Genomic DNA, 25805 nt, shown 5'->3' with positions numbered 1-25805 from the left:
GTAAGTTCAGTAGGATTGCTGACACGCATGCCTACTTTCTAAAACTTGTATTGATATTTTCTTCTTTTTTTCTTCCTTTTATTCTAATATTTATTTATACCTAGAAGCATCCTAAAATACACAGGAAACAAAGGCAACAAGCAAATAAATAACAAATAAATAAAAGGCAGATTGGGAGCCGTGCGCGGTGGCTCACGCCTATAATCCCAGGACTCTGGGATTATGGGCGGATCACTTGAGGTCCAGAGTTCAAGACCAGCCTGGCCAACATGGTGAAACTCCATCTCTACTAAAAATACGAAAATTAGCCCGGTGTGATGGTGCACGCCTCTGGTCCCAGCTACTTGGGAGGCTGAGGCAGGAGAATTGCTTGAACCTGGGAGGCAAAGGTTGCAGCAAGCCGAGATCACACCACTGCACTCCAACCTGGCGACAGAGCAAGACTCCATCTCAAAAAAAAAGTCACATACTGTATAATTTCATTTATATAACAGTCGTGAAATGATAACATTCTAGAGATAGAGAACAGATTAGTGTCGGGGTTAGGAACCTGGAGGCGATAGATGGCAGGCACAAGGGTAGCAGGTCTGGTTGTGAAATGGCAGCAGGAGACATCTCGGGGTTGTGTCAATGGCCACATCCTTGTTGTGATGTTATTCTGGAAGGTGTCGCTATTGGAGGAAACTGGATCTCTCTGTATTATTCCTACAATTGCCTGGGAATCGATACTGATCTCAAAATCAAAGTTTAATTTTTAAAAATGCATAGCTCACCTAGGATGGTTGCATAACTGCTTTAGACTGTGGCTACGCAGTAGTAACCAGAGAGTGTCGAGAACAAGGTCGGGTAGGAGGGAATCTCCTGGACACAGAAGAGAACAAGTAAGAACATGGTGGTGGGAGCCACGCTGCCTAGGTTTGAATCTTGGCTCTGACTCATGCTTGTGCTGTTACTCTGGCTAAGTTACTGCCTTCCTCTGAGCCTCAGTCTTGTCATCTGTGAAACTTGGGTGAATTCATATGTGGAATCAAGGCCGGGTGCAGTGGCTCACACCTGTAATCCCAGCACTTTGGGAGACCGAGGCAGGTGGATCACCTGAGGTCAGGAGTTTGAGACTAGCCTGGCCAACATGGTGAAATCTGTCTCTACTAAAAATACAAAAATCAGTTGGGCGTGGTGGCGTGCACCTGTAATCCCAGCTACTCAGGAGGCTGAAGCAGGAGAACGGCTTGAAGCCGGGAAGTGGAGGTTGCAGTGAGCCAAGATCAAGCCACCTCACTCCAGCCTAGACAACATGAGAAGACTCTGTCTCAAACACACACACACACACACACGTGGAATCGCTTAGGGCAGTACCTGACACAGAGCCAGCATTCAAGAGTTTGTTATGAGAAGAATATACATTTGTAAATACTTAAATACTATTATTTAATTAAATCTTCAAAGAGTTATGAAAGGCAAAGAAGGACCCTTCTCAAGTGAATAACACTAAAGTGATGACAAGTAAATGCTAAACATAATCCTAAATTGGATCCTTTTGCTATAATGGATGCTATTGGGACATCCAAACACGACGCAGTCCATTCGCCTTGGAACTGCCATCCACAAACCAAGCATCTTTTTGTTGGTCAATTGAGAGCTGGAGCATTGTCCAGTCGATGATAGAACTGACCAACTCCTCCTTCATTAGTCCTGGCGGAAGAGTCTACCTGGTTGTGAAAACTGCTAACTCTGCACTCCCCTGGCAGCATATTCTTGTACGAACCATTTCCATGTAATTATGGAACTCCTCTGGGCACTGCACTCCCTATTGGAGCTTTACACTATCACCCAAGACATCATGGATATTTTAGGTTTTAAAATTATTTTATGTCCTTCAATCATAAGGGCACTTTCAATTAATGTCTAATCCAAGCTCAACTGGAAATTCTCTAGTCCAAAGTCCCAGATTACCACTAGGAGGCGCTCTTAGGCTTTTGCCATAAACGCCGGTCTCTGTTCCACAAAGGGCTATTGTACAGATAATCTGTCTGTGCCGGCACCCCAGGTTCTATTCTATACTTCGTAGGCCTGGGCAATCTTATTGGTTCCCATTTAGCATGTCCAAGTAATACTGCTTGAAGGGTGGATTTACAATACTAGAGAGGGGAAACATTCCGCAGTCAGATACAATTTCAATCTCCATAATACATTGAGGTAAAAGAGATGCAACCATTTCAAATAAAGCCTGTTCAAATCTGCAAATTTTCCAAACTTTCACCTTAATCCCATCAACCCTTACATTCCTCCACTGGGATTTCATCAACAGGTTTGAGTGTCACAATACTAGTTAGAGGAAGTATTCCCTGTCAGTCATAACATCCATTCCCATAAAACATTCAGGTAAAACCTGTTTGTTTTTATTTTTTAAAAAAACTAATTATTGGCCGGGCGCGGTGGCTCAAGCCTGTAATCCCAGCACTTTGGAAGGGCCGAGACGGGCGGATCACCAGGTCAGGAGATCGAGACCATCCTGGCGAACACGGTGAAACCCCGTCTCTACTAAAAAATACAAAAAACTAGCCGGGCGAGGCGGCGGGCGCCTGTAGTCCTAGCTACTCGGGAGGCTGAGGCAGGAGAATGGCGTAAACCCGGGGGGCGGAGCTTGCAGTGAGCTGAGATCCGGCCACTGCACTCTAGCCCGGGCGACAGAGCCAGACTCCGTCTCAAAAAAAAAAAAAAAAAAAAAACCTAATTATTTATTTATTTATTTATTTGAGACTGAGCCTCGCTCTGTCGCCTAGGCTGGAGTGCAGTGGCGCGATCTCGGCTCACTGCAGCCTCCCCCTCCCAGGCTCGAGCGATTCTCCTGCCTCAGACTCCCAAGAAGCTGGGACTACGGGCACGTGTCACCACACCAAGCTAATTGTTTTTTTTTTTTTTTAATTTTCAGTAGAAACAGGGTTTCACCACGTGAGGCAGGCTGGTCTCGAACTCCTGACCTCAAGTGATCCACCCGCCTCGGCCTCCCAAAGTGGTGGGATTACAGGGGTGAGCCACTGCACCCAGCCACAAAGCCTGTTTAAACACATTCCAATTTTCACCCAAATGTACACCTTAATCCTATCAACTGTTACATTTCTATATTCTCCCAATCTAGTTGTAGCCCATGTTACACCTTCACTAATGGATTTTGGTACCTCCATATATGAGGCTTCCATGTAAAGGAGTCCCAGAAAGTTCTCTTTTCCTCCCATTTTACCCAGAGACTTCTCTTTGCCACCCATTTTGTGTGCATAAAGCTTTGAGTCCCCATCCCGGGGTGGAGCCAAAGAACCTTTGCCCTTGGTCTTTTTTATTTTATTTTATTTTATTTTGTTTTATTTTATTTACTTTTTTTTTTTTTTTTTTTCTGAGATAGAGTCTCGCTCTGCCCCCAGGCCAGAGTGCAGTGGTGCGATCATGGCTTACTGCAGGCTTGACCTCCCCAGCTCAAGTGATCCTCCCACCTCAGCTTCACAAGCAGCTGGAATTACAGGCGTGCACCACCACGCTCAGCTAATTTTTTTTTTTTTTTTTTTTTTTGTAGAGATGGGATTTCGCTATGTTGCCCAGGCTGGTTTTGAATTCCTGGGCTCAAGTGATCCACCTGTCTCAGCCTCCCAAAGTGCTGGGATTACAGGCCTGAACTACAGCACCCGGACTGACCTTGGCCAATATTTTTGGGTTTTTTTTTTTTTTTTTTTTTTTTGAGACCGAGTCTCGCTCTGTCGCCCAGGCTGGAGTGCGGTAGCACGATCTCGGCTCACTGCAAGCTCCGCCTCCCGGGTTCACGCCATTCTCTTGCCTCAGCCTCCTGAGTAGCTGGGACTACAGGCGCCCGCCACTACGCCCGGCTAGTTTTTCTATTTTCAGTAGAGACAGGGTTTCACCGTGTTAGCCAGGATGGTCTCCATCTCCTGACCTTGTGATCCGCCCGCCTCGGCCTCCCAAAGTGCTGGGATTACAAGCGTGAGCCACCGCGCCAGCCGGTCAATTTTTTACCTCGACTAATCTGCCTGGCTAATGCCCCAGGCAGTTGATGGCGGAGTTCCCATTGTAATCTTTGCCTTTCCAGCTTTTTAAATTCCTCCCACACTGTGATAAATGGAATCAACTTGTTAAGGACCCTTTAGTGTTTGGGGACTAAGGAGGATCCCTTTGGCCCACCCAACCTTGATGGTGCTGTTTTAAGACTTCTGTTTCAACATCATCAGTTTCCATTTTATTCATCCCTTTTTTTTTTTTTTTTTTTTGAGACACGGAGTCTCGCTTTGTCACCCAGGCTGGAGTGCAGTGGTGTGATCTTGGCTCACTGCAACCTCTGCTTCCCAGGTTCAAGCGATTCTCCTGCCTCAGCCTCCCAAGTGCTGGGACTACAGGCATGCGCCACCACGCCCACTAATTTGTATTTTTTAGTAGAGACTGGGTTTCACTATATGTTGGCCAGGCTGGTCTCAAACTCCTGACCTCAGGTGATCTGCCTGCCTGGGCCTCCCAAAGTGCTGGGATTACAGGCATGAGCCACCAAGCCCAGCCATCCCATTTCTTTTTTCTTTTTTTATTTTTTCTTTCTTTCTTTTTTTTTTTTTTTTTGAGACTGAGTCTCTCCCTCTCACCCAGGCTGGAGTGCAGTGGCGCGATCTCGGCTCACTGCAACCTCTGCCTCCCGGGTTCGAGCAATTCTCCTGCCTCAGCCTCCCGAGTAGCTGGGACTACAGGCACCCGCCACCATGCCCGGCTATTTTTTTTGTATTTTTTAGTAGAGATGGGGGTTCACCATATTAACTAGGCTGGTCTTGAACTCCTGACCTTGTGATCCACCCACCTCGGCCTCCCAAAGTGCTGGGATTACAGGCATGAGCCACTGAGCCCGGCCATCCCATTTCTTAATAGCCACTGAGAGATTTCCACTTTGCTGGTAGACTTGACTCTTCCCTAGGCTTCTCCTCATTTTCATGTTGACTTAATGTTTTCATTAGCAGCTGTGGGATCCCTGAAGGGAAGCTGGGGCAGCAAATTCAATGAGGTTTTTGGGACTATTGCTGTATTTTGCAGCTAAAAGTTTACATGAGGTGCCTATGCAAAAAGACCCCTTAACCATAGCTGAATATGGCCTGGGTAACGGGCATATTCAGCAGGTGAATATCACAGGCACCATAAAGCCAGTCCATCATATCAGCTGCTTCATCAGGGGTGCTCCTCTTGGCATATGTTACACAGTCCCGTACTTAGGGTTGTGAAAGAAAAATAAATCTCGGGACTCCAAAATCATTAAGCCAAGGAGTGTTAGGCAAACCTGCTTCACATTTTATTCCCAAGTAAGATAGCTACAAAGATTAAAAAAAAAAAAAAAAAAAAGGCTACATGCCTCCCTCACAATTTGACCACAAGAAAATACCTTGTGGGCCTCAAGACCTTTACCTTAAGATGTTCTGGGCTGGGCGCGGTGGCTCACACCCATAATCCCAGACTTTGGGAGGCCGAGCCTGACCAACATGGTAAAACCCCGTCTCTACTGAAAATACAAAAATTAGCCGGGCGTGGTCTGTAATCCCAGATACTTGGAGGCTGAGGCAGGAGAGTCGCTTGAACCCGGGAGGCAGAGGTTGCAGTGAGCCGAGATCACGCCACTGCACTCCAGCCTGGGCGTCTCAAAAAAAAAAAGTTCTGTTGAATTTCACCCTGGCAACGTAAATTGATAGCTTATCTTCACAGGTGCAGGATGACAAAGGACACACAGAACTCAATGTCCTCCCTCTGCTCACCTGAGACAAAAGGATATCTGATTGCTTCCTCTGCCCTGTTGTTTCATTAGGCAGACTATTCTATCCCCGCTCACATGTAAATTATGTATTCAGTGAAAAGCTGACCAAAGATCCAAGAGAATGCAATCTTTTGTCTCTTATCTACCTATGACCTGGAAGCCCCCACTTCAAGTTGTCCCGCCTTTCCAAACGGAATCAATGGACATCTAACACATACCTTGGGCACCGGTTCTCAGTATCTCCTGAGTGCTGTGTCACTTACCATTGGTCACTCATATTTGGTTCAGAATAAATCTCTTCAAATATTTTACAGAGTTTGAGTCTTTTCGTCGACAGGGTAAACACACTTTACAGGGGCTTTGGGCGAGTCTGGCATGCTAGGTCTTCCCTCATGAATAACTTCTTGTGTTTTTGTGTGTCTGGCTCAAGTATAGCCATCTGTGATTGGTCACTATGAGCTGTGGGTCCTGCATCAACCCAGACATGCTCTTCCACTCTACAGCATTCAAAATCAAACATACTACCACTATAAATTAGCTACTCTCACAATCCATTTCAGTAAAGGATTTTCTGGCACTATTAAGTGATTATAGTAAAGTCACAGGATACAGGCTTAATAAAAGTCTATTGTTTTCCTATATACCCGAAATGAACAATTGATATTTGAAATTAAAAACACAATACCATTTACGTTAGCACTAAAAAGATAAAATATACATAAACCTAACAAAATATCTAGAAGACATACATGAGGAAAATCAAACAAAATTTGACATGAAATATATCAGAAAATATAAGTAAACAGAGAGATATTGTATGTTTATTGACAGAAATGTTAGGTTAGGTAGTTATCTTAGGTAGTTAGACATGAGCAGAGCAGGAGAGCACCACCCCCCAAATCCCACCAGGAGGTGATGGTCAGGCAGTTAAAATTGTTTCTCTAAAATAATAATTGCTCCCTGCTCCTCCTCCTTCTCTTCCTCCTGCTCCTCCTCCTCCTGCTTCTCTTCCTCCTCCTGCTTCTCCTCCTCCTGGTGCTCCTCCTCCTCCTCCTGCTTCTCCTCCTCCTGCTCCTCTTCCTCCTCCTCCTCCTCCTCCTGCTGCTTCTCCTCCTGCTTCTCCTCCTCCTGCTCCTCCTCCTCCTGCTCCTCCTCCTCCTGCTCCTCCTCCTGCTCCTCCTCCTGCTCCTCCTCCTTTTCTTTCTCCTCCTCCTCCTGTTCCTTCTCCTTCTCTTTCTCCTCCTCCTGCTCCTCCTCCTTCTCCTCCTCCTTTTTCTCCTGCTAATCCTCCTCCTCCTGCTGCTCCTAAAAAAAAAAAGAAAAAAAAAACAATAAAAAATAAAAATAATAATTGGTTGCAGCTGGCGCCAGGGAAAGGCAGTCTCTCAACAGATACAAAAAAACCTGAAACTGGTGATCAGCAGCTTCCCAATAAGATCTCAGGAGTTGGGCCAGTGGGCTCAAGACATGTGCACTACGATGCAAAATGGCCGAGTTTAACTGGTATGTAACCTTCCTTTAGGAACACTCCACTGGTAACGGAAAAACTCCTCAAGTGAGCATGCGTACAACTTCAGTAACCACAATGTGCATGCAGCCCCTTCCCAAGCCCTGACAAGCCACTGCACATGCGGACAGCCCACCCCAAGGTAAGAATCAGAGGAGTAATATAGACCCACGAAGGCCGGGTGCGGTGGCTCAAGCCTGTAATCCCAGCACTTTGGGAGGCCGAGACGGGCGGATCACGAGGTCAGGAGATCGAGACCATCCTGGCTAACCCGGTGAAACCCCGTCTCTACTAAAAAATACAAAAAACTAGCCGGGCGAGGTGGCGGGCGCCTGTAGTCCCAGCTACTCGGGAGGCTGAGGCAGGAGAATGGCGGGAACCCGGGAGGCGGAGCTTGCATTGAGCTGAGATCCGGCCTCTGCACTCCAGCCTGGGCGGCAGAGCGAGACTCTGTCTCAAAAAAAAAAAAAAAAAAATAGACCCAGGAAGCATAAAACCCCAAGTCAAAGGTCAAACCGCACATTTGATCTCTGAAGTCGCCTGCTTGACCCTCTTCCAAGTGTAGTTTGCTTCCTTTCATCCCTGCTCTAAAGCTTTTTAATAAACTTTCACTACAACTCTAAAACTTGTCCCGGTCTCTCACTCTGTCTTATGCCCCTCAAATTCTTTCTTCTGAGTAGGCAAGAATTGAGGTTGCTGCAGACCCGTATGGATTCTCTGCTGCTAAACGGAAGACTTAATACTGTTAACATGTCAGTTGTCCCCACCTTGATCAGGAGATTCAACATAATCCCAATCAAATTCCCACCAAATTATTTTATGGCTATCAACAAACTGATTCTAAAGTTTATATGGAAAGGCAAAAATCCAAAATAGTCAACATAGTACTAAACAAGAACAAAGTCAGAGGACTGAGACTACCCAACTTCATGACTTACTATAAAACTAGAGTAATCAAGGCAGAGGTATTGGTGAAAGAATAGGCAAATAGATCAATGGAACAGAATACAGAGCCTAGAAATATATATACACAGAAAAACAGTCAACTGATCATTGACAAAGGAGCAAAAGAAATTCGGTGAAGAAATAAGTCTTTTCAACAAATGGTGCTGGAACAACTGGACATCCATATGCAAAAATAATAATAATCTAGACACAGTCCTTATATGTTTCACAAAAATTAACTCAAAACTGGGAGGCCAATACAGCGGATCACTTGAGGTCAAGAGTTCGAGATCAGCCTGGCCAACATGGTGATACCCCATCTCTACTAAAAATACAAAAATTAGTCGGTTGTGGTGGTGTGCACCTGTAGTCCCAGCTACTCAGGAGGCTGAGGCAGAATTGCTGGAACCCAGGAGGCAGAGGTTGCAGTGAGCCGAGATCGCACCACTGCACTCCAGCCTGGGTGACAAAGGCTAGAATGCAGACCCTGTCTCAAAAAAAAAAAAAAAAAAAAAAAAAATTAACTCAAAATGGATTATAGACCTATATGTAAAATGAAAACTATAAAATTTCTATAAGATAACAAAAAAGAAAATCCAAGAAACCTTGAGTTTGGTGATGAGTTTTTAAATACAACACCAGCCAAGTGCAGTGGCTCGTGCCTGTAATCACAGCACTTTGGGAGGCTGAGGTGGGTGGATCGCTTGAACCCAGGAGTTCAAGACCAGCCTGGGCAACCTAGTGAGACCCCATCTCTGTAAATATATATATGTATATGAATACAAGAGCAAAAGTATGACCTGTGAAAGAAAAAAAAAAAGTATGTTGTACATTCTTTTTTTTTTTTTTTTTTTGAGACGGAGTCTCGCTCTGTCGCCCAGGCTGGAGTGCAGTGGCCGGATCTCAGCTCACTGCACCGTTCTCCAGCCTCAGCCTCCTGAGTAGCTGGGACTACAGGCGCCCGCCACCGCGCCTGGCTAATTTTTTGTATTTTTAGTAGAGACGGGGTTTCACCGTGGTCTCGATCTCCTGACCCTGTTATCCGCCCGCCTCAGCCTCCCAAAGTGCTGGGATTACAGGCGTGAGCCACCGCGCCCAGCCATGTTGTACATTATTAAAATTAGAAACTTATCTTCCGTGAAAGACACTGCTGACAGAATAGACAAGCCACAGACTGGGAGAAAATATTTGCAAAACACTTATCTCATAAAGGACTTGTATTGAAACCACTGTTGTAAAATTATAATGAGAAAATTATTACAGTGAAAGAGATCCAACCTAAACCAACTCCATCTTGCTGCTAACCTTCAAACTGTCTTTGTTCATTCCTGGGCACAGACCAAACTAACTTTGAGAGGAACTTAGTTTTGTTTTTTGAGATGGAGTCTGGCACTGTCTCCCAGGCTGGAGTGCAGTGGCGCGATCTTGGCTCACTGCTATCTCTGCTTCCTGGGTTCAAGCGATTCTCCTTCCTCAGCCTTCCGAGTAGCTGGGATTACAGGTGCAGGCCACCACACCTGGCTAATTTTTGTATTTTTGTAGAGATGAGGTTTCACCATGTTGGCCAGGCTGGTCTCAAACTTCTGACCTCAGGTGATCCGCCTGTGTGAGCCTAAGTGCTGGGATTATAGGCATGAGCCACCGAGCCCAGCATGAGAGGAACTTGGCTTATAGTTTAAAACAAAGAGGATAACAGCCCTTTCCCAAAACAAACACCTTTCCTGTCTGGGGACTAGCCTGCCTTTGTAGGACTAAGAAATTAGTCACAAGATTAGAAATAATGGTTTAGGAGTCATGCAACTAGAGGCTACGAGATTCTGACTCTACCCAAATTGTTCCTGGGAATAACATCACAATTGTAAAACCTAAGATTAGTGCTTGAGATATTTTGCAGACTCTGAACTTAATTGATCAGTTGGCACCACCCAGATCCATAAACTGGCTCATCTGGTCTTGTGGCCCCCACCCAGGAACTGACTCAGCACAAGAGGACAGCTTCAACTCCTGTGATTTGATCTGTGACCTGACCAATCAGCACTTCCAACTCACTGGCCCCTACCCACCAAATTATCCTTAAAAACTCCAATCCCCGACTTTTCAGGGAGACTGATTTGAGTAATAATAATTCCAGTCTCCCCTATAGCTGGCTCTGCCTGAATTACTCTTTCTCTATTGTAGTTCCCCTGTCTTGATAAATCAGCTCTGTCTAGGCAGCGGGCAAGGTGAACCCATTGGGAGGTTACAGTATCCAAAACATACAAAGAACTCTTAAACTCAACAATAAGAAAACAAACTACTCAATTAAAAAATGGGCAAAAGATCTGAAAAGATAACCTCATCAAAGACATTCAGATGGTAAATAAGCATATAAAAAGGTCCTCAACATCATGTCACTAGAGAATTGCAAATTAAAACAAGGATATACGACCACACACCTATTGGAATGGTTTTTTTTTTTTTTAAATGGGTGGGCACGGTGGCTCACACCTGTAATCCCAGCACTTTGGGAGGCTGAGGCAGGAGGATCATTTGAGGCCAGGAGTTCAAGACCAGCCTGGGCAACATGGTGAAACCCCGTCTCTACTAAAAATACAAAAATTAACCAGGCATGGTGGCACATGCTTGTAGTCCCAGCTACTTTTGGGGGGTTGAGGTAGGAGGATCACCTGAACCCAGGCAGGTTGAGGCTACAGCAAGCTGTGATCATACCACTGCACTCTCAAAATAATTAATTAATTAATTTAAAAGCTGACAATACCAAATGCTGGTGTAACCGCCCAATGGGTTCACCTTGCCTGTTGCCCAGACAGAGCAGATTTATCAAGACACAGAAATTGCAATAGAGAAAGAGTAATTCACACAGAGTAATTCGCAAAGACCCGGAGTTGTATTAATACTCAAATCAGTCTCCCCAAGCATTTGGGGATCAGAGTTTTTAAAGGATAATTTGGGGGGTGGAGGGCGGAGAGGCAGTGTAAGCCGGAAGTGCTGATTGGTCAGGTCAAAGATGAATTCACAGGGAATCGAAGCTGTTTTCTTGTGCTGAGTCAGTTCCTGGGTGGGGGCCACAAGATCAGATGAGCCAGTTTATCGATCTGGGTGGTGCCAGCTGATCCATCAAGTGCAGGGTCTGCAAAATATCTCAAGCACTGATCTTAGGAGCAGTTTAGGGAGGGTCAGAATCTTGTAGTCTCCGGCTGCATGACTCCTAAACCATAATTTCTAGTCGGGTGGCTAATTTGTTAGTCCTACAAAGGCAATCTAGTCCCCAGGCAAGCAGGGGATTTGCCTTGGGAAAGGCCTGTTAACATCTTTGTTTTAAACTACAAACTAAGTTCCTCCCTAAATTAGTTCAGCCTACGCCCAGGAATGAACAAGGACAGCTCCGAGGCATGAAGCAAGATGCAGCTGATTAGATCAGATCTCTTTCACTGTCTCAGTTACAATTTTGCAATAGTGGTTTCATTGGTGAAGATGTGGAGCAACAGTAATACTCATTCATTGCTGGTGGAAATGCAAAATGGTGAAAAACGGGAAGACAGTTGGGCAGTTTCTTTCTCTCTCTCTCTCTCTCCTTTTTTTTTTTTTTTTTTTAGACGGAGTTTCACTCTTGTTGCCCAAGCTGGAGTACAATGGCACGATCTCGCCTCACTGCAACCTCTGTCTCCCAGGTTCAAGCCATTCTCCTGCCTCAGCCTCTCAAACAGCTGGGATTACAGACACCTGCCACCACACCCAGCTAATTTTTTGTATCTGTAGTAGAGATGGGGTTTCACCATGTTGACCAGGCTGGTCTTGAACTCCTGACCTCAGGTGATCCACCCACCTCAGCCTCCCAAAGTGCTGGGATTATAGGCATGAGCCATTGTGCTCCGCCTGGGCAGTTTCTTATAAAGCTTATAAAGCTTATATGACATAGCAATTATGCTCCTAGTTATTTAACCAATTGAGTTCAAAACATGTTCACACAAAAATCCGCACATGAAATGTTCATAGTAGCTTTTTTCATCATTGCTAAAACCTAAAAACAATGAAAGTACCCTTCGGTAGGTGAAGGAATTAAGCAAACTGGCACTGCAATCCATGGAACTATCAAACCACAAAAAAACATGGAGGAACCTTAAATACAAATTGCTAAGTGAAAGAAGCCAGTTTGAAAAGACTACATACTCCATGATTCCAACTATATGACATTTTAGAAAAGGCAAAACTAGACCTGGTATGATAGCTCACACCTGTAAATCCCAGCACTTTGGGAGGCTGAAGTGGGCAAATTGCTTGAGCCCAGGAGTTCAAGACCACACTGGGCAACATGGTAAAATTGTGTCTCTATAAAAAAATCCTAAAAATTAGTCAGACATGGTGGCATGTGCCTGTGGTCCTAACTACCCAGGAGGCTGAGATGGGAGGATCACCTGAGCCTGGGAGGTGGAGGCTGCAGTGAGCAGTGATCACACCGTGGCACTCCAGCCGGGGTCACAGAGTGAGGCACTGTGTCCAAAAAAAAAAAAAAAAAAAAAAAGGCAAAACTACAAAGACAGTAAAAAATGAGTGGTTGATAGAGGTTCAGGCAGAGGGAGAGGCAAGATGAATCGCTGAAGCACAGGTGAAACGGAATGAAACTGTACGAAGCTGCACTGGTGGATATATATCATGATCTATTTGCCAAAACCCCTATGTACAACACAAAGCAGTGAGCCTTACTGTAAACTGTAGGCTATAATTAATAGTAATATATCACTATTGGTTCATTAATTTTTACAAATGTACCACACTAATGCAAGATGTGAATAACAGGGAAAACTGCGGGGTTGAGGAGGTGACAGTACATGGAATTACAGGTAGTATCTTAACTCTTCTGTACCTCTAAAACTGTATTAAAAATGATTGTCGGCCAGGCGTGGTGGCTCACGCCTATAATCCCAGCACATTGGGAGGCCGAGGTGGGTGGATCACGAGGTCAAGAGTTAAAGGCCAGTCAGGCCAACATGGTTAAACCCCGTCTCTACTAAAAATACAAAAATTAGCCGGGCATGGTGGCGCACACCTGTAGTCCCAGCTACTCGGGAGGCTGAGGCAGGAGAATTACTTGAACCCGGGAGGCAGAGGTTTCAGTGAGCCAAGATTGTCAGCCTGGCTCGGGGCTCACGCCTGTAATCCCAGAACTTTGGGAGGCTGAGGCAGGCGAATCACCTGAGGTCAGGAGTTCGAGACCAACCTGGCCAACATCGTGAAACCCTGTGTCTACGAAAAATACAAAAAAATTAGCCGGGCATGGTGATGGGTGCCTATAATCCCAGCTACTTAGGAGACTGAGGCAGGAGAATTGCTTGAACCCGGGGCGGGGGTGGCAGTGACCTGAGATTGTGCCACTGCACTCCAGCCTGGGCGACAGAGGAGACTCCGTCTCAAAAAAAAAAAAAAAAAAAAGTTCAGGGAAATGTGCAGTCCTAATTAGGGAAAAGGAGTTGGTCCAGGGCATATAAACAAAAAGAAGACGCAGGTAAGTTTAAGTTATGGCCCTGTCTTTCTTTATGGCCCAGGACATATAGTCCTCTTGAGCAAATAACGTACATAACTCATAAACTTCCTGCTTATCATCAAACACTCCAATTCATCATCAAACACCTCGGCTGATAGAAGAATGCAAGTTAGCTCCCTGCTACCTTGGCGTTATCAAACAGATCAAGAACCGTCCTATAAAATCTCCAGCAAGCCTTCGTTTCCTCGAAGTCAGTTCCTCTTTTGCTGATTCTACCCGTTGCTCTCTTGCAATGTATTTTCCTACTTTCTCTAATAAATCTGCCTTTCTTTACCTACAACTGTCGTGGTAAATTCTTTTACCTGTGAGCCACCGGCCCAGACAGTGGCCGCTTACCCTCAACAGGAAACACAAAACTGACTATGTTTACTGGTTTATTATAAAGGATTTTTTTTTTTTTTTAAGACAGAGTCTCACTCTTTTGCCCAGACTGCAGTGCAGTGGTGTGACCTCGGCTCACTGCAACCTCCGCCTCACAGGGTCAAGTGATTCTCCTGCCTCAGCCTTCCGAGTAGCTGGGATTACAGGTGCCCGCCACCACACCCAGTTAAATTTTGTATTTTTAGTAGAGATGAGGTTTTATCGTGTTGGTCAGGCTGGTCTCGAACTCCTGACCTCAAGCAATCCTCCCACCTCAGCCTTCCAAAGTGCTGGGATTACAGGCATGAGCCACCGTGCCCCACCTGTTTTATTTTTTGCAGTGATGAGGTCTCACTTTGTTGCCCAGGCTGGTCTTGAGTTCCTGGACTCAAGCAATTCTCCAGCCTTGGCTTCCCAAAGTTCTGGGATTACAGGCATAAGCCACCTCTCCCACCAATAAAGGATATTTTAAAGAATACAAATTCAGGCCAGGCTTGGTGGCTCACACCTGTAATCCCAGCACTTTTGGAGGCCGAGGCAGGCGGATCACCTGAGGTCGGGAGTTTGAGACCAGCCTGACCAACATGGAGAAACCTCATCTCTATTAAAAATACAAAATTAGCTGGGCGTGGTGGCATATGCCTGTGATCCCAGCTACTCGGGAGGCTGAGGCAGGAGAATCGCTTGAATCCGGGAGGTAGAGGTTGCAGTGAGCCGAGATCACACCATTGCACTCCAGCCTGTGCAACAAGAGCGAAACTCCATCTCAAAAAAAACAAAAACAAAAACAAAAACAAAAAACAAATACAAACAAATCACAGTCAAATAAAGAGATACACAGGGCAAGGCATGGGGGAAGGGGCCTGGAGTCTTCATGCCTTCTCTGGGTGCACCACCCTTCAGGAATCCCCATGCGTTCGGCTACCCAGAGCTCTCCAAACTATTCTTTTGGGGTTTTAGGTGGGCTTCATTATGTAGGCATGATTGATTAAATCATTTGCCCTTGTGGATCGACTTGACTGTCAGCACCCTCTCCCCTCCCAGGTGGTTGGAGGGTCCCAACCCTCTAAACCTACCTTAGTCTTTCTTGTGACCAGCCCCATTCAGAAGCTGCCTAGGGACTGCCAGGCATCAGTCAACTCATTAGCATACAAAAAGACACTTTACTACTTTAGAGATTCTGAGGATATTAGGAGTTGTTTGCCAGGAAATACCATTATATATTTCACAATATCACATCCCTACAAAAACCTTACACAAACTATCATAGGATCTTTATTCATAATATCCAACAACTAGAAACAACCAGGATGTCTTTCAACCAGTGAATGGTTACACTGTGTGGTACATCCATGCCATGGAAAAGTATCAGCAGAAAAAGGAATGGGCAGGGCACGGTGGCTCACACCTGTAATCCCAGCACTTTGGGAGACTGAGGCAGGTGGATCACGAGGTCAGGAGTTAGAGACCAGGCTGGCCAACATGGTGAAACCCCGTCTCTACTAAAGATACAAAAAATTAGCCAGGTGTGGTGGTGCACACCTGTAATACCAGCTACTTGGGAGGCTGAGGCAGGAGAATAGCTTGAACCGGGGAGGCAGAGGTTGCAGTGAGCCAAGATCGCACCATTGCACTCCAGCCTGGGTGACAGGGCGAGACTCTGTCTCAAAAAAAAAAAAAAAAAAAGGAATGAACTATTGATATACTGTTAGCTATTGATATCTCCACAGAATTTTGCTGAATGACGAAAGCCAGTCCCAAAAGGTACATATTGTACAATCTGAATAATACAACAGTATCTTGTTTTTGTTTTTGTCCTTTTTTTTTTTTTTTCCTTTTCATGGAGAACAGGGTCTCACTATATTGCCCAGCAGGTCTCAAACTCCTAGGCTCAAACTATCCTCCTGCTTCTGCCTCCCTAAGAGCTGGGATTACAGGCATGAGCCGCCATGCCCAGCAAATACAACATTTCTTTTTTTTTTTTTTTGTGAGACAGGGTCTCACTCTGTCACCCAGGCAGAGTGTAGTGATGTGATCTCAGATTACTGCAACCTCCGGCTCCAGGTTCAAGCGATTCTCCGGCCTCAACCTCCTGAGCAGCTGGGAGTACAGGTGCGCACCACAACACCCGGTTAATTTTTGTATTTTTAGTAGACAGGATTTCACTATGTTGGCCAGGCTGGTCTCAAACTCCTGGCTGCAAGTGATCCACCCACCTTGGCCTCCCAAAGTGCTGGGATTACAGGTGACAGGCGTGAGCCACCGCGTCCAGCCACAACATTCTTGAAATGAAAAAATTATACTATTGGAGAACAGATTAGTGGTGCCCCGGAGTTAAGAGGGGAGTGATGGAGGAAGTGAAGTGGTTGTGTCTGTTTAATGACAACATGGGGGATCCTTGTGAGGATGGAAATGCTCTGCATGTCAATATCCTGGGTATTACAAGATGTTACTACTGGGGACAAAAACTAGGTAAATGGTACATCGCATTTGAATCTACAATTATCCCAAAATATAAATTTAACTAAAAATAGATAAACTAAAACAACATATAGAAAAAAATATAGGATCCTCCTCCTCACCTCAAAAGATCTGCCAGGTTCTCCTGGAATCAGGGCAGGGAATCCCTGGGGTGATGTCCCATTAGCTGGCATGTTCACCCTGGGCCTCAGGCCACCTTCCGTGCTGGACAGCTGTCTGTGTGTAGAGGGTCCTGCAGCCTCCAGTAAGGGGTAAGGCTCAATGGCTCCACAGGGACACCAAGAAATCCTAAAAGGACAGTATCCGTATCATCAGTGTCATCCCACATTCATGCCACAATGTTCAGCATCCCCAGAGCATTAGCCAAGGTGGATTATGAAATGATCAAATTTGGAGCCAAATTAATGAGCTTGGGGTCTCTTCTTGAGTGGCTCTACCAGGTGCTTCACTTGCTACTCAGCCAGCCTACACCTCAGTTCAAGTTCAAAGCAGATCTGGGTTTAGGAGAAGTAGAACCGGGGCAGTGCTTAAGGGTGCTGAAGGCCCATGGGGTGGGCAGGTGATGGGCATGTTCAAGGGGACCTGGTGGGTGACTGTGAGGGCAGGAAACCTGGAAAGCTGATAATCTAAATGAAAGGAAATTAGCCGATCCTTTCTTCTGCCTTCTTTTGTTTTTTTTCCACTCTTAGATGAAATATCCCTCTTAAATTCTTCTATTGGGAAGCTTTTAGCCTTTTCTTTCCAGAAAAAAAATGGTTCAATCTTAATAATGTTATGTATTTTCTTTTTTTTTTTTTTTTTGTTTTTGTTTTTGAGATGGAGTTTCGCTCTTGCCGCCCAGGCTGCAGTGGAATGGTGCAATCTCTGCTCACAGCAACCTCCGCCTCCCAGGTTCAAGCAATTCTCCTGCCTCAGCCTTCCTGGTGGCTGGGATTACAGGTGCCCGCCACCACGCCCAGCTAATGCTGGTATTTTTAGTAGAGACGGGTTTTCACTATGTTGGTCAGGCTGGTCTTAAACTCCTGACCTCAAGTGATCCTCCCACCTCTGCCTCCCAAAGTGCTGGGATTACAGGCGTGAGCCACTGCGCCTGGCCTAATGCTATATATTACATCAACAAATTACAGGGGGAAACACTCTGCTATTAACTTACACCAAAAAAGCATCCAACGCAATTAAGCAGCCATTACTAATGTAAGCTCAAACTGAAATCAGGGAAGAAGGAAATCACTTAAATGCCACAAAAATCAATTATGAAACATAACCCTGAAACACCATGCTAAAAAGTAAAATGATGAAGCTATTGCCATAAAATTAGTACTGCCTGCTATAACCCAAAATTGTTTTGTGGGCTCTAGCTCACACAAGAGAAGATGAAATAATTAGAGTGGGCTGGGCACAGTGACTCATGCCTGTAATCTCAGAACTTTAGGAGGCCAAGACAGGAAGGTTGCTTGAGTCCAGTAGTTCGAAACCAGCATTGGCAACAAAGTGAGACCCCCGTCTTTACAAGAAGTGAAATAATCCAAGTGTGGTGGTCCACACCCGTAGTGCCAGCTACTAAGGAAGCTGAAGCAGAAAGATAACTTGAGCCTGAGAGGTGGAGGCTGCAGTGACCTCTGATGGTGCCACTGCACTCCAGCCTGGGTGACAGAGCAAGAATTTGTCTCTAAAAGAAAAAAGAAAAAGGCCGGGCGCGGTGGCTCAAGCCTGTAATCCCAGCACTTTGGGAGGCCGAGACGGGCGGATCACGAGGTCAGGAGATCGAGACCATCCTGGCTAACACAGTGAAACCCCGTCTCTACTAAAAAATACAAAAAACTAGCCGGGCGAGGTGGCGGGCGCCTGTAGTCCCAGCTACTCGGGAGGCTGAGGCAGGAGAATGGCGTGAACCCGGGAGACGGAGCTTGCAGTGAGCCGAGATCCGGCCACTGCACTCCAGCCTGGGCGACAGAGCGAGACTCCGTCTCCAGAAAAAAAAAAAAAAAAAGAAAAAAGAAAGAAAAGAAAAGAAATAAATAATCAGGCTAGGTACAGCGGCTCATGGCTTTAATCCCAACACTTTGGGAGGCCGAGGCAAGAGGATCCCTTGAGCCCCCAGGTGTTCAAAACTAACCTGGACAACATGACAAAACCCAGTATCCTTAAAAAACAAACAAACAAACAAACAAACAAAAAACACACACAGAGTTGCAGTGAGTTGAGATCACTCCACTATACTCCAGCCTAGGCGACAGAGTGACACCTTGTCTCTATTAAAGAAAAAAAAAAAAGAGGCCGGACGAGGTGGCTCACGCCTGTAATCCCAGCACTTTGGTAGGCCGAGGCAGGCTGATCACCTGAGGTCAGCAGGTCAGAAGTTCGAGACCATGGTGAAATCCCGTGTCTACTAAAATCACAAAAATTAGCTAGACATGGTGGCAACACACCTGTAATCCCAGCTACTCGAGAGGCTGAGGCAGGAAAATTGCTTGAACTTGGGAGGCAGAGATTGCAGTGAGCCAAGATTGCGTCACTGCACTTCAGCCTGGGCAACAGAGCAAGACTCTGCCTCAAAACAAAAAAAAAAAGAAAGAAAGAAAGAAAGAAAAAAAAAGGCAGAAAGAAAAAAGAAAAAAATAATTAGGGTGAACATGAACACTGGAAAGAAATGAAAATGAAAATGTAGCTTTCTTGCCAATAAGATTATTTTATACATAGAAAACCTACCAGACTGCTAAAAGACTACTAAAATTCATAGGGTATAATACAATGTAAGGGGCTGGATACAAGGTAAAATTATAAAAGCAGATAGCTTCTTTTGTTTTTTTTTTTGTTTTTTTTTTTTTTGAGATGGAGTCTCACTCTGCCACCCAGGCTGGAGTGCAGTAGTGCAATCTTGGCTCACTGCGATCTCCACCTCCCTGCGACCTCCACCTCCCAGGTTCAAGCGATTCTGAGATTCTGCTACCTCAGCCTCCTGAGTAGCCGGAATTACAGGCGAGCGCCACCATGCCCGGCTAATATTTGTATTTTTAGTAGAGACGGGGTTTCACGATGTTGGTCAGGCTGATCTCGAACTCCAGACCTCGTGATCTGCCCACCTCGGCCTCCCAAACTGCGGGGATTACAGGCATGAGCCGCCGCGCCTGGTCAAAAGCAGACAGTTTCTCTCTACAATAACAACGAGCCAATGGAAACAAAATTGCATAAATAATGATAGCAAAAACTATATAAAATACGTAAGTGTAACTTTGTTGTTGTTGTTGTTTTTTTTTTTTTTTTTGAGACAAGGTCTCCCTCTGTCATCCAGGCTGGAGTGCAGTGGTGCAATCAAGGCTTTCGCAATCAGGCGATCTTTCCACCTCAGCTTTTTTTTTTTTTCCGTACAGACGGCAGTCTCCCTGTGTTGCCCAGGCTGTTCCCTCCTGGACTCAAGCAATCGCCCTCCTCGGCCTTCCAAAGTGCTGGGATTACAGGGGTAAGCCACTGCGCCCGGCCAGAATAAACATTTTAAGGAGGTGGGCCTATACGATTACAAAAAGAGAAAAATTTTGACTAATATAAAATAGTCGGCCTGGCGCGGTGGCTCACGCCTGTAATCCCAGCACTTTGGGAGGCCGAGGCGAGTGGATCGTTTGAATCCAGGAGTTCTAGACCAGTCTGGGCAACATGGCGAAACCCCATCTCCACTAAAAATATAAAAATTAACCGGGCTTGGTGGCGCGCGCCAGTAATCCCAGCGACTCAGGAAGCCGAGGCACGAGAATCGCTGGAAACCGGGGAGGCGGAGGTTGCAGTGAGCCGAGATCGCGCCACTGCCCTCCACCCTGAGCGACAGAGTGAGACTCCGTCAAAAAAAAAAAAAAAAAAGACGGTGTATACAACATATTCTTGATTGCAGCTAAAGATATTCTTAAGGAAAAGGGCATGCTCTTAAAATTTTCTTTAACAAAGAAAGGCTGAGCATTAATGAATTAACATTCAATTTAAGAAGTTAGATAAAGAGAAAACAGTACAGATAAGAGCAGAAATTAAAGAAATAGAAAACAAAGGTACATCAGAAGAGATATGTGATCAGAGGAGCAACAACGTCAAAAGTTGTTTTTTTTTGGAAAGGTTAATAAAATTAGCAAACCTCTGGGAATACTGATAAAGGAAAAACCCAAAGCGCACACTATTAAGGCTGGACATCAAGACACAGCAGGGAATCTAAAACCTGACTACTCCAGAGGCCCTCATCCCTGACACTCATAGATTCCCATTCATTAGGTTCTTTATTTCCCCACCAGTTGACACCACAACTGCCAACGCATCATCCCCCGAAGCCAACAAAGCTTCAAAATCACCTGAGCGACTATCACGCCATAAAACCTCGTGCACTGCATTTAGCGTCGCGCGCCAAGAAGGCTTAAACGGCCTCTGAGGGGGATTTCCGTTTCCTGTCCTCACCCCGACACTGCACCTTCTAGGGCTGTTGATTTTGCACACGATCAGTAGAACTGAGAGGTTGTAGTCTACTCACTGAACACAGCCCTGTTACGGATCGGCGGAGACTTGGTCCATGAGTGGCGTTGTCAGGCGAGGAATATGGCTGCGCTATGTTGTGTCTCATGGGGGCGGCCATCTTAGCACCCATTCCGTACAGTGGGCTGTTCCACAGAAGGCGGGGGCGAGAGGGCGTTCACGGGTAGAATCCTTCTAGGGGCAAGATTCTGGGAGAAGCTGGTCTTTGGAACTCGGTTCTATAAGTTTGGGCAAATTTTAAAGAAGCAGAGGTGCGCCTCCTACCCAGGGAGGATGGGGCGTGTTCTGATGTTCAAGGGATCCACCACTGGGCAAGAGGAAGAAGTCAGGGTGGTACAATCTCCCCCTTGGCGATACCACTGGGAAGAGGGGGAGAAATCAGGTTAACACAGGTGCCCGTCGTGGGCGATACCACTGGAGAAGAGGGGAAAGGAGTCAGGGTGTACAATCTCCCGATATGCTGCGGTTACCATGGAGAAGACTTGAACTCCCCCATCTCCATTACCCTCCTTGCCCCACTACAATGATAGTAGTTAGGAATAATAATAATAATAATAATAATAATAGTCTTTCATATGAACAACCAATGGTTTTTCTTTCCTTTTTTTAAATTTTTTTATTTTTTTATTTTATTTTTTTTTTTGAGATGGAGTTTCACTCTTGTTGCCCAGGCTGGAGTGCAATGGCACGATCTCGGCTCTCCACAACCTCCGCCTCCCGGGTTCAAGCGATTCTCCTGCCTCAGCCTCCGGAGTAGCTGGAATTATAGACATGCTCCGCCACGCCCGGCTAATTTTGTATTTTTAGTAGAGACGGAGTTTCTCCATGTTGGTCAGGCTGGTCTCAAACTTCCGACCTCAGGTAATCCACCCGCCTCTGCCTCCCAAAGTGCTGGGATTAGAGGCGTGAACCACCGCGCGGGGCCATGGACAACCAATGGTTTTTTTTAGCAAATTATCAATAGAAAAATGCTTAAAGCCCAGGCGCGGTGGTTCACACCTCTAATCCCAGCACTTTGGGAGGCTGAGGTGGGCGGATCACTTGAGATCCAGAGTTCAAGACTAGCCTGGGCAACATGATGAAACTCGTCTCTACTAAAAATACAAAAATTAGCCGGGTGTGGTGGCACACACCTGTAGTCCTAGCTACTCAGGAGGCTGAGGTGGGAGGATCGCTTCAGCCCAGGAGTTAGAGGCTGCAGGGAGTTATGATTGCACCACTGCACTCCAGCCTGGGTGACAGAGTGAGACCCCATTTCAATTTTTTTTTTTTTTAAGAAAAATGCTTAGAAAATGGCCAGGCGCGGCCAGGTATGGTGGTTCATGCCTGTAATCCCAACACTATGGGAAGGGGACGCAGGAGGATCACTTGAGGTCAGGAGTTCAGGACCAGCCTCAGCAAAATGACAAAACCCGTCTCTACCAAAAATACAAAACTTAACGGGTGTGGTGGTGTGCATCTGTAGTCTCAGCTACTCAGGAGGCTGAGGTGGGAGGATGGCTTGAACCTGGGAGGTGGTGGTTGCAAGTGAGCAGAGATCACGACACAGCACTCCACCCTGGTCAACAGAGTGATACCCTGTCTAAAAAAGAAAAGAAAGGGAAGAGAAGAGAAGAGAGAAGAGGAGCCTGGCGCCATGGCTCAGGCCTGTAATCCCAATACTTTGGGAGGCCAAAGTGGGTGGATCACCTGAGGTCAGGAGTTTGAGACCAACCTGGCTAACATGGTGAAACTCTGTCTCTTGTATTAGTAAAATATAAAAATTAACCGGCCGTAGTGGTGCGTGCCTGTAATCCCAGTGACTCAGGAGTCTGAGACACGAGAATAGCTTGAACCCGGGAGGTGGAGGTTGCAGTTAGCTGAGATCACATCACCGCACTCCAGCCTGGGTGAAAGAACGAGACTCCATCTCAAACAAACAAAAAATGTTATTGATCTTGGCTGGGCGCGATAGTCCACGCCTGTAATCCCAGAATTTTGGGGAAGGCCGAGGTGGGCAGATCACTTGAGACGAGCCTGAGCAACATAGTGAGACCTCATCTCTGCAAAAAATAAGCAAAATTAGTTGTGCATGGTGACGTGTGCCTATAGTCCCAGCTACTCAGGAGGTGAGGAGGTGGGAGGATCTCTTGAGCCTGGGAGGTCCAGACTGCAGTAAGCCATGACTGCACCACTGCACTGCAGCCTGAGGGACAGAGGGAGACACTGTCTCAATCAATCAATCAATCAAATGGTATTGATCTTGATTACTGAGTTTTTTTAATACCCCCTTACATTTTACACTTAAGGCAAATGCCTCCCTCACCTTACCCTAGTCCTAGCCCTGCAGAGAAACCTTGTTCTCTAAAATCATAGACTATCGGAAATTTTCCTGTTTGAAACAATATCAATAAGAATAAAACCGCCTACTCTTCCCTGGAGGATCTAAGCTACTGTGACACAGAGAAATAGCCTTGATTTCTGACCCAGGTGCAGAGCTTCAGATAATGGGTATCTGAAGTCAAAACTTCACATCTATGTTTAGTGTTTATTTTTTTTTCTTTTCTTTTTCTCTCTTTTTTTTTTTTTTTTTTTTTTTTTGTTTTGCTGAGATAGGGTCTCACTCTGTCACCCAGGCTGAAGTGCAGTGGCATGATCATAGCTCACTGCAACCTCAACCTCCTGGACTCAAGTGATCCTCCCACCTCAGCCTTCCAAGTAGCTGACAGACTACAGGCACACACCACATCACCCAGCTACCTTTGTTCGTTTTTTGTAAAGACAAGATATTACTATGTTGCCCTGGCTGGTCTTGAACTCTTGGGCTCAAGGGATTCGCCCACCTCAAGTGCTAGGATTACAGGCCTGAGACACTGCACACAGCCTATCTTTCGTGTTTCTTTTTTGTTGTTGTTTCTTTTTTTCATTTTTCATTTTTTGAGACAGAGTCTTGCTCTGTTGCCCAGGCTGGAGTGCAGTGTGTGGTCTCGGCTCACTGCAACCTCTGCCTCCCAGGTTCATGTGATTCTCCTGCCTCAGCTTCCCGAGTAGCTGGGATTACAGGTGTGTGCCAAGTAGCTGGGATTACAGGTGTGTGCCACCACACTCAGCTAATTTTTGTATTTTTAGTAGAGACAGGGTTTCATCATGTTGGCCAGGCTGGTCTCGAACTGCTAACCTCAAGTGATCCACCCGCCTCAGCCTCCCAAAGCGCTGGGATTACAGGCTTGAGCCACCGCGCCCAGCTTCTTTTGTGTTTCTAAAGAAAAAGGACCTTAGGTCTGCTTCACAGTCTGAACCTAATGTTGATCCTTTTCCATACCAACCTCCTTTGCTTTGGGCTTGTCAAAACACTGCTTCATTTACATTTTACCTAAATTCCACTCCTATATCTTATAGTAATCCCATTCCTTCCTTTGTTCATTGACACTAAGGTGATCAGCCATCCCTGTTTGCCTAGGAATGGGGTTTACTGGGACAAGGGCATTCAGTTCTAAAAGCAGGAAAGTCCTGGGCAAACTGGAACAAGTTAAGTTACCTTAGGTGAGACATCCCCACAGTTCCTGTGGGGCGTGGTCTTCATTGCTGCAGCAGGTTAATAAACCCATTTCTTTCGGGACTAGAAATGTGACCTTGGTAGTCTTTATCAAGGTCATTAATGTTGGAAGAGTTCACAGAGGTGAAGTTTGAGATCATTCCTAGTATGCATTGACGGTGGAAAAATGAATAGGCCTGATTCAGGCTCCAGGTCAGCGGGGCATTGCTGGGGGAATAGTTAGTCAAAGGCTGAATGCTAAGCTATACCAGAAAGGCATTGATGGTGGAAGAGTTATTAGAGCACTAGATTGAGGTCAGACTAAATTAATACTGCTGGGAAGCCGGGCGTGGTGGCTCACGCCTGTAATCCCAGCACTTTGGGAGGCCGAGGCGGGCAGATCACCTGAGATTGGGAGTTCAAGACCAGCCTGGCCAACGTGGTGAAACCCCGTCTCTACCAAAAATAAAAAAATCAGCTGGATGTGGTGGCTCACACCTGTAATCCCAGCTACTTGGGAGGCTGAGGCAGGAGAATCGCTTGAACCCAGGAGGCAGAGGTTGCAGTGAGCCGAGATCGCGCCACTGCACACCAGCCTGGGCGATAGAAAGAGCGAGACTGTCTCAAAAAAAAAAAAAAAAAAAAAAAAAAAAGATGGGGTTTGAAGTTGGTCCAGAAGTGGTGAAAATGTTAACAGGGGCCTAGATTTTAGATTTTGACAAGGGAATTATTGACGGTGGATTAGATAACAGATGACCAAGTTCGAGGTCCAGCCAGATGAGCAGTGGTGGCAGCAGAGTTCATAGAAACCAGCAGTTTGAGATTTCTTGTCTAGACCAAATCGGGGGGGGGGGGGGGGTTGTAGATAGATGGTGCAGCTGACCAATGGCTGCATCGGGGAGGTGGGATCTGGTTTCTGGTGGCCAATGGGATGAAGCAGCCGGTTCTAGGGAGAAGCCCCTGTTGCTATGTGCAGGGTGGAAAGGACCTGAGTTGCTGCAAATAGTTAGCCAATGAATGCACGAGAAGTTGGGCGTTTGTCTCTTCAGCCTATGGCAGTAACGGTAAACTGTTACTAGGTAGTAACTAACCCCGTTGCCATGTGAAGTGAGGCAGCCAAAGCCTAGCTTGAGAAGCTGTGGACTGAAGGTGCAGTTAGCTAATG

The 25805-nt window shown here is 46.0% G+C and overlaps 1 protein-coding gene and 1 long non-coding RNA gene across 5 annotated transcripts in view; one reads left to right on the top strand and one right to left on the bottom strand.

The window, feature by feature from the left end:
- The window catches only part of ZNF157 (zinc finger protein 157), a 57428-nt gene extending 36237 nt beyond the window's left edge, over positions 1–21191 (bottom strand). For 3 of the 4 annotated variants that reach the window (XR_013412807.1, XM_015127290.3, XM_077988617.1), the window contains exons 1-2: positions 20949–21191; positions 16722–16908 (exon numbers count right to left, since the gene is read on the bottom strand). Coding sequence is in view for 2 of the 4 variants with exons in the window: in XM_015127290.3 (XP_014982776.1) it covers positions 16722–16793 (72 nt within the window). In the remaining 2 variants the exon portion in view is untranslated. Of the gene's footprint in view, positions 1–6991; positions 7091–16721; positions 16909–20948 lie in introns of those variants that run through there. The other variant, XR_003725878.2, reaches the window with a different exon arrangement.
- LOC144338583 (uncharacterized) lies at positions 19400–21173 on the top strand. Its single transcript, XR_013412823.1, has 2 exons — positions 19400–19648; positions 20474–21173. It is a non-coding gene; the product is annotated as an uncharacterized LOC144338583 (long non-coding RNA).
- Positions 21192–25805: the final 4614 nt, after the last annotated feature.

Source organism: Macaca mulatta, chromosome X (genome assembly GCF_049350105.2).
Source record: "Macaca mulatta isolate MMU2019108-1 chromosome X, T2T-MMU8v2.0, whole genome shotgun sequence".
NCBI lineage: Eukaryota > Metazoa > Chordata > Mammalia > Primates > Cercopithecidae > Macaca > Macaca mulatta.
Note: the sequence above shows the minus strand (reverse complement) of the source record. Positions and strands in the feature narration are given on the sequence as shown.